This window comes from Bos javanicus, chromosome 19 (genome assembly GCF_032452875.1).
Source record: "Bos javanicus breed banteng chromosome 19, ARS-OSU_banteng_1.0, whole genome shotgun sequence".
Classification (NCBI taxonomy): domain Eukaryota; kingdom Metazoa; phylum Chordata; class Mammalia; order Artiodactyla; family Bovidae; genus Bos; species Bos javanicus.
This window is the reverse complement of record NC_083886.1, coordinates 11,428,552-11,442,816: the sequence shown is the minus strand read 5'-3', so window position 1 is coordinate 11,442,816 and position 14,265 is coordinate 11,428,552. Positions and strand designations below refer to the sequence as shown.

General features: G+C 38.2%; 2 protein-coding genes across 9 annotated transcripts in view; one reads left to right on the top strand and one right to left on the bottom strand.

The window, feature by feature from the left end:
* PRR11 (proline rich 11) overlaps positions 1 to 673 on the bottom strand; it is a 29,085-nt gene extending 28,412 nt beyond the window's left edge. For 2 of the 4 annotated variants that reach the window (XM_061390167.1, XM_061390168.1), the window contains exon 1: positions 239 to 673. Coding sequence is in view for 2 of the 4 variants with exons in the window: in XM_061390165.1 (XP_061246149.1) it covers positions 88 to 118 (31 nt within the window). In the remaining 2 variants the exon portion in view is untranslated. The other 2 variants (XM_061390165.1, XM_061390166.1) reach the window with 1 other exon arrangement.
* Positions 674 to 774: 101 nt separating this feature from the next.
* Positions 775 to 14,265, top strand: part of SKA2 (spindle and kinetochore associated complex subunit 2) — a 30,135-nt gene continuing 16,644 nt past the window's right edge. The window contains exons 1-2 of one of the 5 annotated variants that reach the window (XM_061390169.1): positions 876 to 908; positions 8,642 to 8,814. In XM_061390169.1, coding sequence (XP_061246153.1) covers positions 8,728 to 8,814 — 87 coding nt within the window. In that variant the 5' untranslated portion in view covers positions 876 to 908; positions 8,642 to 8,727. Of the gene's footprint in view, positions 909 to 8,641; positions 8,815 to 14,265 lie in introns of those variants that run through there. The other 4 variants (XM_061390170.1, XM_061390173.1, XR_009731202.1 and 1 more) reach the window with 4 other exon arrangements.

Here is a 14,265-nt window from a genome sequence, read left to right as displayed (position 1 = left end):
GCGGATACTTTGCTCCAAAACATAGTTTTGCAAGCGTTAATTAAATATAACTCTGATTAGAGCCGAGTCAGGTGGAGCACTTCTTACCCATCCTTAACCCTCCTCTTTTCCGATTCATCTCCTCTCTGAGTCCAGCCAAAGTTCCCACCTCTGCAAACCGTTACGAACGCCAGCAGCAACAGACCTAGCTGCAGGAGAAGCGAGCCCAGGTAACGTAGGAAGATAACCCTGCACTTACTAGTCTTAAGAGTCCGGGGATACGATGGAGTCACGTCAGAGGCCTCTCCCTTGCCATAAAGGAAAATTCAAAATTAAAACCTTATCGCGGAGGGACCAATCGTAGCCTTGGTCTTTCCACAATTCGCTCTCTGTGTAGTGCCGGGAGCACAGTCTGGCTTGTGATTGGCTGAAGCAGCAGGAAGCTCGGGCCAATCAGGAATGAGGCGCTTCTTGTATGAATAAGGAGAAGGCGGGAGCGAAGAGGAGGGGAAGTCAGAGGAAAGGCGTGTCACGTCCCCTTTGCTGTTTGTGGAAGCTTTTGTGTAATTGGTTGGCTCTTCTTCCGACTGCACCAATCGCAAGCTCTCCTCTGCAGAACCCTCGCTGTGAAATTAAACGCCGAGATACGGCCGCAGCCAATGGGGAAAAAAAGGTGCAGGAGCCAATCCTCCTGCGGCGTTTTGTGTCCTTGCCCAACAGGAAAAGGTGTTTCATGCGGAGGGGCGTTTCCAAGCCTCCAATAGGCGGGCGCCGGTGACGCAGAGGGACCAATGAGAACGAGACGTTGAATGACAGCTGTCCAATAGGGACCCTCAGTGCTGGTACGGTTTGCGGCTTAAGCGCCGCCGCGGTCTGAGGAATGTCAACTATTCAACATGGAGGCGGAGGTCGATAAGCTGGAACTGATGGTGAGTGTGAAGTGAAGGAGATCTACTGGGTCGTTTATTTTTTCCCCGATGGCCTCCAAGTTGGAACGCGATTTGGAGTCGCCGGAAACCCTGGGCGGAGGAGGCTGGACTAGGGCTCGAGCTCCCTCCTCCTGCACCAAAGGGAGTCGCCGCCGCCTGGTCTCTTTTTAACCGCCGCGAGGGAAGGGGTTACATCCGGGAAACTCGTGAGGGAAATGGCGGGAGATGCTGAGGGTGCGGGGCCTTTGGAATTCCTTGTTTCTTGCTCTCAGCTTTGCGCCCTTCGAGGAGCTGTGGTTGATGCAGACAGCGTTCTCTGTATTTCCACCGAAAAGACCTGACAGAAATGGTCTCTAAACGCCCCTAGAAGGGGAGAGGTCTTTCACCGTCCGAGAAAGCGGGGATAGAGGGTGGGGTGGGAAATACACCGAGAGGGGCGGAGAGAAATCTCTTTAGGGCTGAAGCGTTCACATTCAGCCCGAAGCAGGCTGAACAAGTCTGAGAAAGGATGCTCTACTCGCGTGCACAACTTGGCGGCTGAAGAAGCTCCTAGACCAGTTTGGCCCTTCGGTGGGGGAGAGGTGTGAGCCTTGGGAATCTGAACCACGAGCTCCTTTGCTGGAACGCGGGCGGGATTGGGATGTGGATTGCACCGGTGCTCTGGAGTTGCCTAGCTTCATTCATTGTGAATGTAGGGGCGGGGGCGAATAATTGGAAAGGACTCCCGCTGCTGCTAGGCTTGTTCGAGGGCGCCAAACTGGAGGGCTTGTCCTAGTTTTTTCTTTTGGATCCTTCCCTCACTTGTCCTCTTTATGCTCTCCCTCCCATTAGTTGACTAGTGCTTGATCGCCCGCGCTTTTTCCTTAGTTCCCTTGTTCTGTCTACCCCCCGCCCCCCACACCCCCCACTGCATTACGAGTGTTCGGATTGGGCTGGTTTCCTTTAAAATGTGGAATTTGCAGGACGCACCCATCGTTGATTGATCTCCTGTTCGTTTTTTTTGTTGTTGTTAAAAATAACAAGGTTAAGTAAAAAAGCCAAAATCTCCATCACAATCCGCTCCTCTTCTCCCTGCCATTCCCTGGCGTTATCCTAAAGTATCGTTTGTACCTGTGCTACCCTCCCCGAGCTCAACCTTGGATCTCCTTAATATCCAAAACATGTAGTGGTCTTTGAAGAAAAACTGTACCATCCTCACCCCCATTCCCACCTCCAGAAAATGCGAGACCTTGACCTTGATAGATCTTATTATCGTTTTCTTCTGATGTAATAATGAATTGAAGTGCCTCTAATATATTAATACAAAACCAACTTTCATTTGCTTTCAGTTGCTTCTGATTTTTTTTGGGTGGGTGTGGAAATTGGGGAGGCGAGAACTGGCAGCAAAGAAGGTAGAATTTAATGCAGCTTTCCAAATCTGTAATAAATGAACTTTTAGTTAAAAGTTTGTTAATTCTTATTGTTAACGGTCTTTTAAAAAAAATCCTAGTTTTTTCCTCCTCCAGATGGATATTTCTGCCTAATTGTAAGGAGCTAAATGATACTAATTGTGCTTTTAACAGTTTTTTTTCCCCTTCAAGTTGGCTTTTAATTTTGAGGTACCAATGAGTCTTTTCTGACTTTGCATTAGAGTCAATAGTCTCACAGGACATGGTTTAGATTGAACACATTATTTTAAGGGGAAAACAATGATGTGTACATCTTGAAAAAAATAGGTTTTAGAAAACTATGAGGTAGCCAGACTCTTAATTTAAACTTTTAGATGTTTGAATGATGTAGTTTTTTAAAGTTCTTTTTATGAGAGAAAGAGAAGAAAGCAAGTCTTCTTGAATCCCTTTTAACTGAGTCATAACTTTTTTTGCTGTTCAAATTCTTTGTTTCCATAATCACGGAAACAAAATTGTTCAAAAATTGTATTTGAACTGTTATAGTTGTATTATTATTGTTTTGTACTGATTAGGTAGTATAAAATAGGATAGCTCATATTTAGATTTGCCATGTGCTTTTAGAAAAAAATGTTTTATCTGTGAATGGTTTATTTTCTAAGATTCCAAAGGTAAATGATTTCCTGTGTAATCCTCTGATTTTTGGTTTTATAATGGATTTGTTGAGGAATCAATGTTGAATATTTAATAAATGAAATAGAATACATATTATCTAAGTTTGAAAAAAAAGTATTTAATTTTTGAGACAAGTATCCTCATCTCCCCTCCCCCTCCAGGGTTTTAACTCCTGATTCAGAAAATTAAACATTTATTTTTAAATACTGTTTTAAAAGCCTGAAGCTTGGCTAGCAGAGTTGAAATACTCTAATATCTGAGATAATGTGACCTAGGATTTGAGGTCAAGACACTCATGTTCCAGCTGTCCTGAATTTATGTTCATTTCTTAGGCTCAATCCAACCAAGTAGATGACCTGGATCACTTAAGGGAAGGTTGGTTAAAAATAATGGAAAGTGTTTTGCATCAATCCTCATTATTAATGGAGGAATAAGCTCATTGTAGGGTAATCTTTGTTCTCTAACTTTCTTCCCTTCACTTTTTGCTTTAGTGTTATTTGTCTAGTGTCCTTCTTTTGTGATAAGGCTAGTGATTATGCACAAAAGGTATTATGATACTATGATATTATTCTATTTCTGGGTGGACATCTGAATGGTTTCTTACCATTTAAAAGGTTAGGATGTTAATTGGCTAGAATACAAGGAAATCTGATTCTTAAATCTCAAGAGTCTTCTCCTCCCATTATTATTTTCTCTTTGATTTTTCTCAGCTTGAAGGAAATCTTATATTTAAGATGTTTTAGGGGTTAACTGAAATTTTAAAATCCCCTTTCATAGCATTCAGTTAAGTAGTGCTAACAGTATCATGTTTAATGACATTGATTTCCTGAAAGTCTGTAAATTCTTGAGATAGGCAAATGCTTTTTGTATTGTAGTTTAGATTCCAGAGAGATAGATTGGGTTTATAGAAATTGGGAAACTTATTTTACTTTTCATTTGTTTTCTTTGGTAATCTTACTGTTTTGTGTGGCAGTTCATCAGTCAGTTGCTATGGGGGCACTAACCAGCACTTCTCAGCAGAACAGAAATATTTTCACAACTTTGCCTTAGTAGTAATTATAAGCTGTTCTGTTAATACCGGTTCTAAGGTATTAGCAACACCCATGTTAGTAACTTATACAGCTTATGATTTATTTACAAAATCCCTTTCTATATCTGCGCATGGTTCAGTTTGAGTATTAATCATAGGTTAGTCGTAAAAAAAATACCACCTTGATATTTAAAGCCTAGTCTTTTTTTTTTTGACATTGATATAAATGTTCTTAGGGTTTGGATGTCTTCTGTCCAAAGTGGCAACCCTTCTTTGTATTCTCACGCTGAAGCTTCAACTGATGCAGGATGCTTTTATGTCTTTCCTACCTATTACTGCTAACGAATGCTCTGACTTTATTGCACTACTGTACTTTACAGCTAGCAGTGCAATAGTATTGTCAAAGCATCTGAAAGCAGAACATACACCAGAATTTTGATTCTTGCCTTACATCTTCAGTGTCTGTAATTTACTGTAACCTGTGTTGCTGAAAACTATATTACCAAGAGTATATGTTTTAGAAAGTAATAATTTGAAAAAATAAGTTTTCAAATAATTAAAAATTCACCACTGTAATGCATTATGAACCACATCGAGAGAACACATTTTATAGCTAACGTCATTATGACTTGTCTAAACACGTAGTACTTTGTTATTTGATTCTTTCTGTTATAGATTTGGATAGGTTCTGCCTACTCTCAGGTTTTATTGAGCTTGAAGATGAATTAGTAAGGGATGAAAACAATCTCTGTTGTATATTTCCTCTGGTAACCTGCCTCATCTTAATTGGTGTTAATTTTGTGTATTGTTTAGTAGTAAATGCTTGAGTTTAAAACTTTAGAATGCATGTTTTAAGGTTCTTTTTGTAATTGTGAGATACAATAAAATGTGAATCCATCATTTCTGTTTTTGTAATCAGTTTGAGATATAATTTACATAGAGTAAAACTCAACAGTTCTAGTTGTACAGTTTGATGAGTTTTGACACATGTATAGTCATGTAACTACTGCCACAGTTATGATATGCCATAAAAATTACTCTTATAACCCTTTGCAATAAACCTCCTCCCAAACTCTCTGGCAACCACCAATCTCCAGTTTTGCCTTTCCTAGAAGTTCATAAAAATGAAATTATATACACAAAGCTTCAAGTCTTTTGTGTCTGGCTTTTTGCACTTAGCATGATGCTTTTAAGATTCACCCATATTTTATGTATGTATTAGTAGTTGCACCATTTTTATTGATGAGTAGCATTCTGTTGTTTAGAATATCAGAAATTATTTATCTGTTCACCAGATTATGCCCGTGATGTTATTTCCAGATTTTGTCTATTATGAATAAAGTTGTTTAAACATTATAATACAAGTCTTTTATGGACATAATGTTTTTGTTTCTGTTGGGTAGCATCATAAAAGTATGATCTTATAAGAAACTGCTAAAATCTTTTTCAAAGCTCTGTCTTAGGGTTCTAGTTTCTCCAAATCCTCACCAAGATTTAGTTAATATTGTCAGCCTTCATTTTAGCCATTCTAGTAAGTGTGTAGTGGTATCTCATCATAGTCCTAATTTGTGTTTCCTTAATGGTTAATGATGTTGAACATCTTTTCATGTGCTTATTTGAAGTTGGTATATCTTTAGTGAATATATGTTAAAATCTTTTGCCTACTTTTAAATTGAGTTTTGTCTTTGTATTAATACAAAAGTCCTTTAATTTTATCTATTTGCTTTCTCACTGTCTTAACAATATTGAGTCTTCTGATACATGAACATTCTTCTGATACCCTTCTGATACAGGTCTTACTTAATTTCTTTTATAGCCTAGTGTGATTTCTCTTGGTGTTCTGTATCTTAAAAGTAGAACAAGAACAGTAATTATATAATGTGTGTTGTAAATACATTGAATTTCAGAAAAAAATGAAGGTGTTAAGCAAATATCCTTAAAAGATGGCTAGGAGAATAGATAACATGAAAGAAAGATACCTGAGATGATAGGGATGAATACAAGGACATTATTTGTAGGGGATGAAGAACATGATTGCTCACATAAAACCACTTAATTCTAAATTTTATTTATAAAATCTCTTTCTGAATTAGCTTACCTGGCTTCAAGTGTAGCCGTTTTCCTCTTCTTTGGTTTTAATTTCCTGCTATTCACTAGTGGGCTCTTAGAGCAGCGGGTAGAAGTTTGTGTTTTGTTTGTTTGTCTTATGCTGCCTGGCATGTGGGACTGAACCTGTGCCCCCTGCAGTGCAAGTGCAGAGTCTTAACCAGTGGACCTCCAGGGAAGTCCCAGAATTTTGTATATTTTAATAATGAAAGATATTACATGGGGAGGGACTAAAAGACAAAACTGCTAATTTGAAAACTTTTCTTCTTCCTTGGAGCAAAGTAAAAGTTTTAAAACAAACAAAAAACTTTGTTAGTCAAACATAAGCAAAGATTCATCATTAAGAATATCCCAGATACGGACTTCCCTGGCGGTCCAGAGGCGACGATTCTGCACTCTCAATGCAGTGGGTCTGAGTTTGATCCCTGGTCAGGGAACTAAATCCCACATGCTGAAATTAAAGATACTATATACCGCAACAAAGATTGATGAGTCTATGCCTTGCGACTAAGACCTGGTGCAGCCAAATGAATAAAGAAATATTTTTTAAAAAGAATATCCTAGATAAAATTTATTCTTAATTTCAGAAGGTTATACTTCTAATTCATCTTAATGTATAGCATTTTAAAAGTCCTTGGTTCATTGTTTTGTTCTCATTTTTCCAAATTTTTATTTGTCTATTTATTATTGACTGTACTGGTCTCCAATGCTTTGCATGAGCTTTCTCTCTTGCCGCATGTGGCGGCTTCTCACAGTTGTGGAGCATAGGGGTGTAGGCTACAGGAGTCGCAGCACATGGGCTCAGTAGTTCTAGTTCCGGGAGGTACATTGGAAAGAGGCACCTAACCTGGGGAAGGTTTCTTGTTAGAGGTAAGATATAATCTGAGACTGGAAGGGTGAGTAGGGATTAGCCAGCGAAGGAAACGGGAAATGTTCCAGGCAAAGGAAACAGTGCGTGTTCAAGTCCAGAGGTGCTACCCATGTGGGGGGAAGCTGCACGTGGTTCAGTAGTGTTGAGATGGTTGAAATGGGGAGCAAGAGGGTTGAGATGAAGAACCAGTAAAATAAATTCTAGCTATTACGTTGAAAACCTTCACCATACTCTATAACATTCCTAAACATCTAAAATTATTATAAATATTCATGTTCTGTAGTAATCATGAACCTATGTTCCTTAATTTTAAAAAAATTTCCATATAAACGTCTCTGGTTTTGGGTAAATTAGAGGGAAATTTAGTGACTTCTGACCAAATCATTATATATTGATTTTTGTGTTCTGTAGTCTTTATTGCCCTATTTATTTATAAGGCCTGTTCAAGGAGGATGTGTGACCTGGAGTGAAATCTTACCAGGCAACTCACAGAACTACAGTCAGGAAGAGAGTCATCAACTCAGCCCAGCCTAGAGCTCCTGAACCCAAGTCAAGCGGCAGATTCATGAGAATAAATTATTGTTGTTTTTAAGCCACTGAGTTTCAGGTTCCACAGTTTTGAAGTGTGTTGCTTTAATCTAGGCTGCCATTTGAATTTTAAAACTTACTATATTCTTTTGCTAGCATGTTGTCTCATCCATTTTTAGCAGTGTAGTCTGCTGCTGCTGCCAAGTCGCTTCAGTCGTGTCCGACTCTGTGCGACCCCACAGACAGCAGCCCAGCAGGCTCCCCCGTCCCTGGGATTCTCCAGGCAAGAACACTGGAGTGGGTTGCCATTTCCTTCTCCAATGCAGGAAAGTGAAAAGTGAAAGTGAAGTCGCTCAGTCATGTCCGACTCTTAGCGACCCCATGGACTGTAGTCTACCAGGCTCCTCCATCCATGGGATTCTCCAGGTGAGAACACTGGAGTGGGGTGCCATTCCCTTCTGCAGTGTAGTCTAGCTGTGTGTTAATATTATCTCATGAGTAAAAGAAACATTGTGTTTGACCTTAATGAGTAACCAAGGATAAAGCATGTAAAGGGATGGTGCTGTGCAAGTTTCTCTTTCTGGTCCTGAGCTTGATGACATTTAGGGATACCTCAATTTAGGGTTGTCAGGCTTAGTAAATGAAAATATAAATTGTCTGGGAATTCCTGGTGGGCCAGTGGTTAAGATTCCGTGCTCTCCAAATGAAATAACTGACAAAGGATTAATTTCTGAAATATATAAGCAGCTTATACAACTCAATACCAGAAAAACAAACAACCCAGTCAAAAACTGGGAAATAGACATTTCTCCAAAGCCACACAGAATCTATACTCAACATCGCTCATTATTAGAAAAATGCAAATCAAAACTACGATGAGATATTACCTCACAAAGGTCAGAATGGTCAACATCCAAAAGTCTACAAACAATAAATGCTAGAGAGGGTTGGACAAAAGGGAACGCTCTTGCACTGTTGGTGGGAATGTAAATTGATACAGCCACTATGGAAGACGGCATGGAGATTCCTTAAAAAACTAGGAATAAAAGCACCATAGTGACCCAGCAATCCCACTCCTAGGCATATACCCTGAGGAAACCAAAATTAAGAGACACATGTATCCCATTGTTCATTGCAGCACTGTTTACAGTAGCTAGAACATGGAAGAAACCTAGATGCCCATCGACAGATGAATGGATAAAGAAGTTGTGGTACATATACACAATGGAATATTACTCAGCCATAAAAAGAAATGCATTTGAGTCAGTTCTAATGAAGTGGATGAACCTAGAACCTATTATACAGAGTGAAGTAAGTCAGAAAGAGAAAGATAAATATTGTATTCTAACATATATACGGAATCTAGAAAAATGATACTGAAGAATTTATTTGCAGGGCAGCAGTGGAGAAACAGACATAGAGAATAGACTTCTGGACGCAGGGAGAGGGGAGGAGAGGGTGAGATGCATGGAAAGAGTAACATGGAAACATATTACTGTATGGAAAATAGATAGCCAACGGGAATTTGCTGTATGGCTCAGGAAACTCAAACAGGAGCTCTGTATCAACCTAGAGGGGTGGGATGGGGAGGGAGATGGGAGGGAAGTTCAAAAGGGAGGGGATATTTGTATACCTATGGTTGATTCATGTTGCGGTTTGACAGAAAACAACAAAATTCTGTAAAGCAATTATCCTTCAATAAAAAAAAAAAAAAAAGATTCTGTGTAAGGTCCTGGATTCAATCTCTGGTTGAAAACTGAAATCCTACAAGCTGTCTGGCCAAAGAAAAAAGAAAAGATGCCCTGTTAAATTTGAATTTCAAATAGGCAATAGGAAATGTTTTAGTATAGTTATGTCCAAATATTGCATGGGATGTACTTAGAAAATTTTTTTTATTGTTTATCTGAGATTCAGGTTTAACTGAGTGTCCTGTATTTTATGTATCAAACACCCTTTCAGAATGCATTTTCATACAGTTATGAACAGAGTACATTAGATTATCATATTTATTGGTCAAATAATTACCAGTTATGACTTCTTATATCTACTGTGTATGAGGAACTGTGCTAAGCAAAGGTTAAAATATGAGCCATCAGGAGAGACATAAAGCACAAAAAATCTACATGAAGCAAGAAGCACAAGATGCTGCGTCTGAACAAATATAATCTCTGTCTTCTATAGTCTTTTAGCCCAGTACATAGATAATACAGACAAATATATTTGTATTGGGTGAGTGGGAGGAGGTAGAAGATAACTTCAAAAGAGATTCCTCTCTTATATAAAAGCATATTTGTTATGAAAACTTTCAGAAATCCAGATTTAACCTTTGTTTTATTCCCTGGGGAAGGGACAATTTACGACTACAATTTACTAGAAGTCGTCACAGATGTAGATGACAAACTTACGGTTACCAGGGGATAGGGTAGAGGGAAGCGATAAATTGAGAGATTGGGATTGTCATATACACACTATAATATATAAAATAGATAACTAATAAGAATTTGCTGTATAGCAGGGGGAACTCAATACTTTGTAATGGCCTAGATGGGAAAATAATCTAAAAATAAAGTGAATATATGTATAACTGATTCACTTTGCTGTATACCTGAAACTACCATAACATTGTAAATCAGCTATACTTAACGATAAAAGTTTTAAAGAAGAGTTTGTAAATCAAAGTTAAAAAGAAAAGGAAGGGATAGTTATCTTGCTTTTTATGTGTTCAGGCAATATGCTTAGCATTTGGATCTCAAAAGCAATCACTTTTTTTTTTTTTAATTAAAAAAAAAAAGCAGGTTATCTCTTGGAACTTAACATACATACTGCACTCAGCCCCTCGGCCCCAATCTTTAGGAGTTCACAGGTTCCGTTTAGTTGGCAATCTACTTTGTTGCCTTATCGTTGACACTAAGACAAGCTACATTTTTACAGTGACAGTTATTCATTTATTTTTCTTTAGGCTATGGATCCTTCAAGGAGCTTCATCTCACCAGAATAATGTAGACAGATCCATAAAATTGCCAAATATCAAGTGGGGATTTATAGAACCTTGCCCCAATAAGATCACGGGATATCTGCTATTCAGAGGTTCAAATGATTTGACATTAAATGATGAGACATCATTAATCTTGCATCCTTTTATACAGATTGTGTAAAAATTGCTACCAAAGATGTATTCCCTCAAGATTATACTAAGTTTTTGCTGTAGGTATTTACATTATTCTAATTGTGGTCTGCAATTTAGCAATGTACCTGTTTTGTCATATTTGATGACATTCTGACTTTATACTCTGAAGACAGTATATCATGAATATTTGATATATACATATAAAACAATATTATACCCCATTACACAGTATTATTCTCTATATATTACATATAAATATGTATTTAAGACATCACCGACTCGATGGACATGAGTTTGAGTAAGCTCCAGGAATTGGTGATGGAGAGGGAAGCCTGGTGTGCTGCAGTCCATGGGGTCGCAAAGAGTCAGACACGACTGAGCAACTGAACTGAACTGAAGAGCATGCTATTTACCAGGTGCTGCTAGAGAGTAATGATTTTTAAAAATAACAGTAAGGCAACTTCCAGGTAGACCAGTGGTTAAGAATCTGCCTTCCAATGCAGGAGACGCAGGTTCCATCCCTGGTCAGGGAACTGAGGTCCTACATGCTGCAGGACAACTAAGGCATTCTGCCCACAGCAACCAGAGAAGCTCCCAAGCTCTAGAACCCTTGTTCCACAAGGCAGACCCAGAGCAGCCAAAGTAAAACAACATAAAGTGATTGAAAAACATAAATTAACCAAAAAAAAAAAAAAAAAGCAGTGAAATTCAGTGTGGCTGCGGTGTAAAATATGAAGTTTCAGTGAGAAAATTTAAATTTTTAAAAATTTTATTGGAGTATTTATTGATTTACAGTGTTGCGTTAGTTTCCCCTGTACAGCAAAGTGAATCAGTTATACGTGTACATATGGAGAGAATGTTAATTTTTTGTGAAGAATCATACTAAGAGTTGAAAGTAATTTCACAGGCATTGAGAAACTAATGATCTTTAAGTGAAGAGTGACAGTATACAGAATGTGAGTGCGTGCATGTTTAGTCACTCCATCGTGTCCAACTCTTTGTGTCTTCAAGGACTCTAAGCCAGGCTCCTCTGTCCATGGGATTCTCCAGGCAAGAATACTGGAGTGGGTTGCCACTGTCTTCTCCCGGAGATCTTCCTAATCCAGGGATCCAACCCTACGGCTTCTGCCATGGCAGGCGGATCCTTTACCACTGAGCTGTTACACTTAAAAAAATAGTTATTATACGTGTAATACATATTCATTGTAATTTAATTAGAAGACAGATATGCAAAAGGAGAGAAAGACCCAACAATTCCATGACAATTAAGACTGTGTTGTAGGGGCTTCCTTGGTGATCCTGTGGTTTAAGAATCCACAGGGAACTCGGGTTTGAGCCCTGGTCTGGGAAGATTCCGCATGCCGAGGAGCAGCTAAGCCCGTGTGCCACAACTTGTGAGCCCACGTGCTACAACTACCGAAGCCTGTGTGCCTAGAGCCTGGGCTCTGCAGCAAGAGAAGCCACTGCAATGAGAAGCCAGCACCCTGCAAGGAAGGGTAGTCCCCACTTGCTTCAACTAGAGAAAGCCCGAGTACAGCAACAAAAGACCCACCACAGCCAAACAATAAACAATTTAAGAAAAAGACTGTTGTATATTCTAGCTTCTGTTGTAGGTGTATTTTTAACTGTTTTTTCTAAACCAGGTTCATTCTATATATTATGAATATCTGTTCCTTGTAGTCCAGTATATGTCCATAGCACAGTTAACATAAATAACCTAAGATTCTGAAAACTTAAAAAAAATTCAATAGAATACTTTAACTGATAAAATCAGCCTTATGTGTACTACCCTCATAATTGTCCCATAAAAACCTGCAGAATAGGAACTGATGCGCCTGAAACTTCACGCTTTCTTCTGCCTTGATATTGTTATTTGCCTGAAACAACATGTCTGTAACTGGGTGCTTGTGCATATTGCTATTGCTGCTTCTCTGTTTCAGACAAGCATAGACATGTGTTTGTTCTGTCTGGAAGAGACTGGATAATAGCTCTCTAGCAGAAATATACAACAAAACAATTGTGATTATGTAGACATTAGAAGTGGCCCTCAACTTGCTAAGAGCTTGAAATATTTCTTCTTAAAACAGGCTTTAGAGGGTGGTTGGATTCCCAGGCTATTCTTTCAAGTGAGTGAACTTTAATCTGTTCCCTTTTGTCATTGAACATTAGTCTGTATGTTAAAAACTCGGGATATAAAAGTGGAAAGACAAGGGTCTTGTCAGCAAGAGACTTGAAATCAAAATGGGGATACTACCATGCAAACAAATGATTGTAATATAAGACATGAAACGAGAAGCCTTAACCATGAAAAGAAAAATGAAAGTAGATAAAGGTGTTTCTAAATTTATTGGAGAGAGGAGAATGTAAGGAAAGGCATGCTTTAAGTAGATTCTTTGGTTGATAATACAGCTAACCTGGATCTAGGAGTATTAAGATAGCTAATTCTCCCTTAAAACGTGTCTAAGGAAAATGTATTTCTAAGCTTAGCTACTGAGTCCAGAATATACCTCTACCAACTCCTCTTACCAACGAAGGCAAGAACCTTCGTTTTCCTGTGTTTTGATACTGTTGAGACAGGCTTTCTCACAAGAGGGTGTGTTTGGAGCTGGTCCTTCTGAAAGGGAGCATTATTGTGGCAGTGGGAATCTGGGTTGCTTGTAAAGAGGAAATATTTTTTAAACTGTACTGCAGTTGTATCCTGCTGTGAAATATTTTAGTGGTATGTAATATAGTGTGCCTTTTATCTAAAGCCTTAAGCTGGATATAAAAACCAGTACTACAGAATGTTATATACTTGTGAAATACGGGGCATGCTCTTTAAAACTCTAAATTATTTCCTAAATTGTTCTTTTACTTATTCGTATGGTTTCTTCTGTACAACCACAGTCTGTTTCCAAGGATATCCAATTGTCAGGATGTAATTTGGTTGTCTTTGGGACTTGAACATTGATTTCCATGGACTTTTCCTAGCTAAATTGCCTGTTTTTATTTACCACTTTTGGGATTAATATAAAACTTTTCCCATTTATTTTTACTACTGAGTTAGAGGAAAACTGTGAATATGAAATATGAATGTCTTGGGCTTTAAAAAAAAATTCACGTTTTATTTTAAATATTCTAATATGTCTAAAAATAAGACAGATAGCTAAAACTAATTAAATAGCAACTACACTGTTTTTCAAGGCTTCCCAGAAGCTAATCTATAACTGAGGAGGGTTGTGAATGAAGTTCAGCAATATCATTTTGTTCTATTAATGAGACACTAATGAGTTTTGGAGGCTGTCATAATTGGTTAGTAAATTTCCTACAGTGTAACTGAAAATTTCCCTGTTTATTACCAGATCCTAGAACCCTATCGATATTGTCTCTGCTGTGTAAATAGCTCTGAGTAGTGCAATATTGCTTATAGGGTTTTGGTGTTTGGGAAGAACAATGGGCATGTTGCAGAAACAATGTAGCTGAAACGGAAGCAACAGTCATTTTCGTTTAGGAATAAAATAGTAGAAGCTAGTTTTTAATACAGACATTAAAATCTGAAACTCAAATGTCAAATTTTTATATATTAGAAGAAACACTTTTCTTAATTTTAACATTTTGATAAATTAAACCTTGTTTTATTGTAGTATAATGAAATA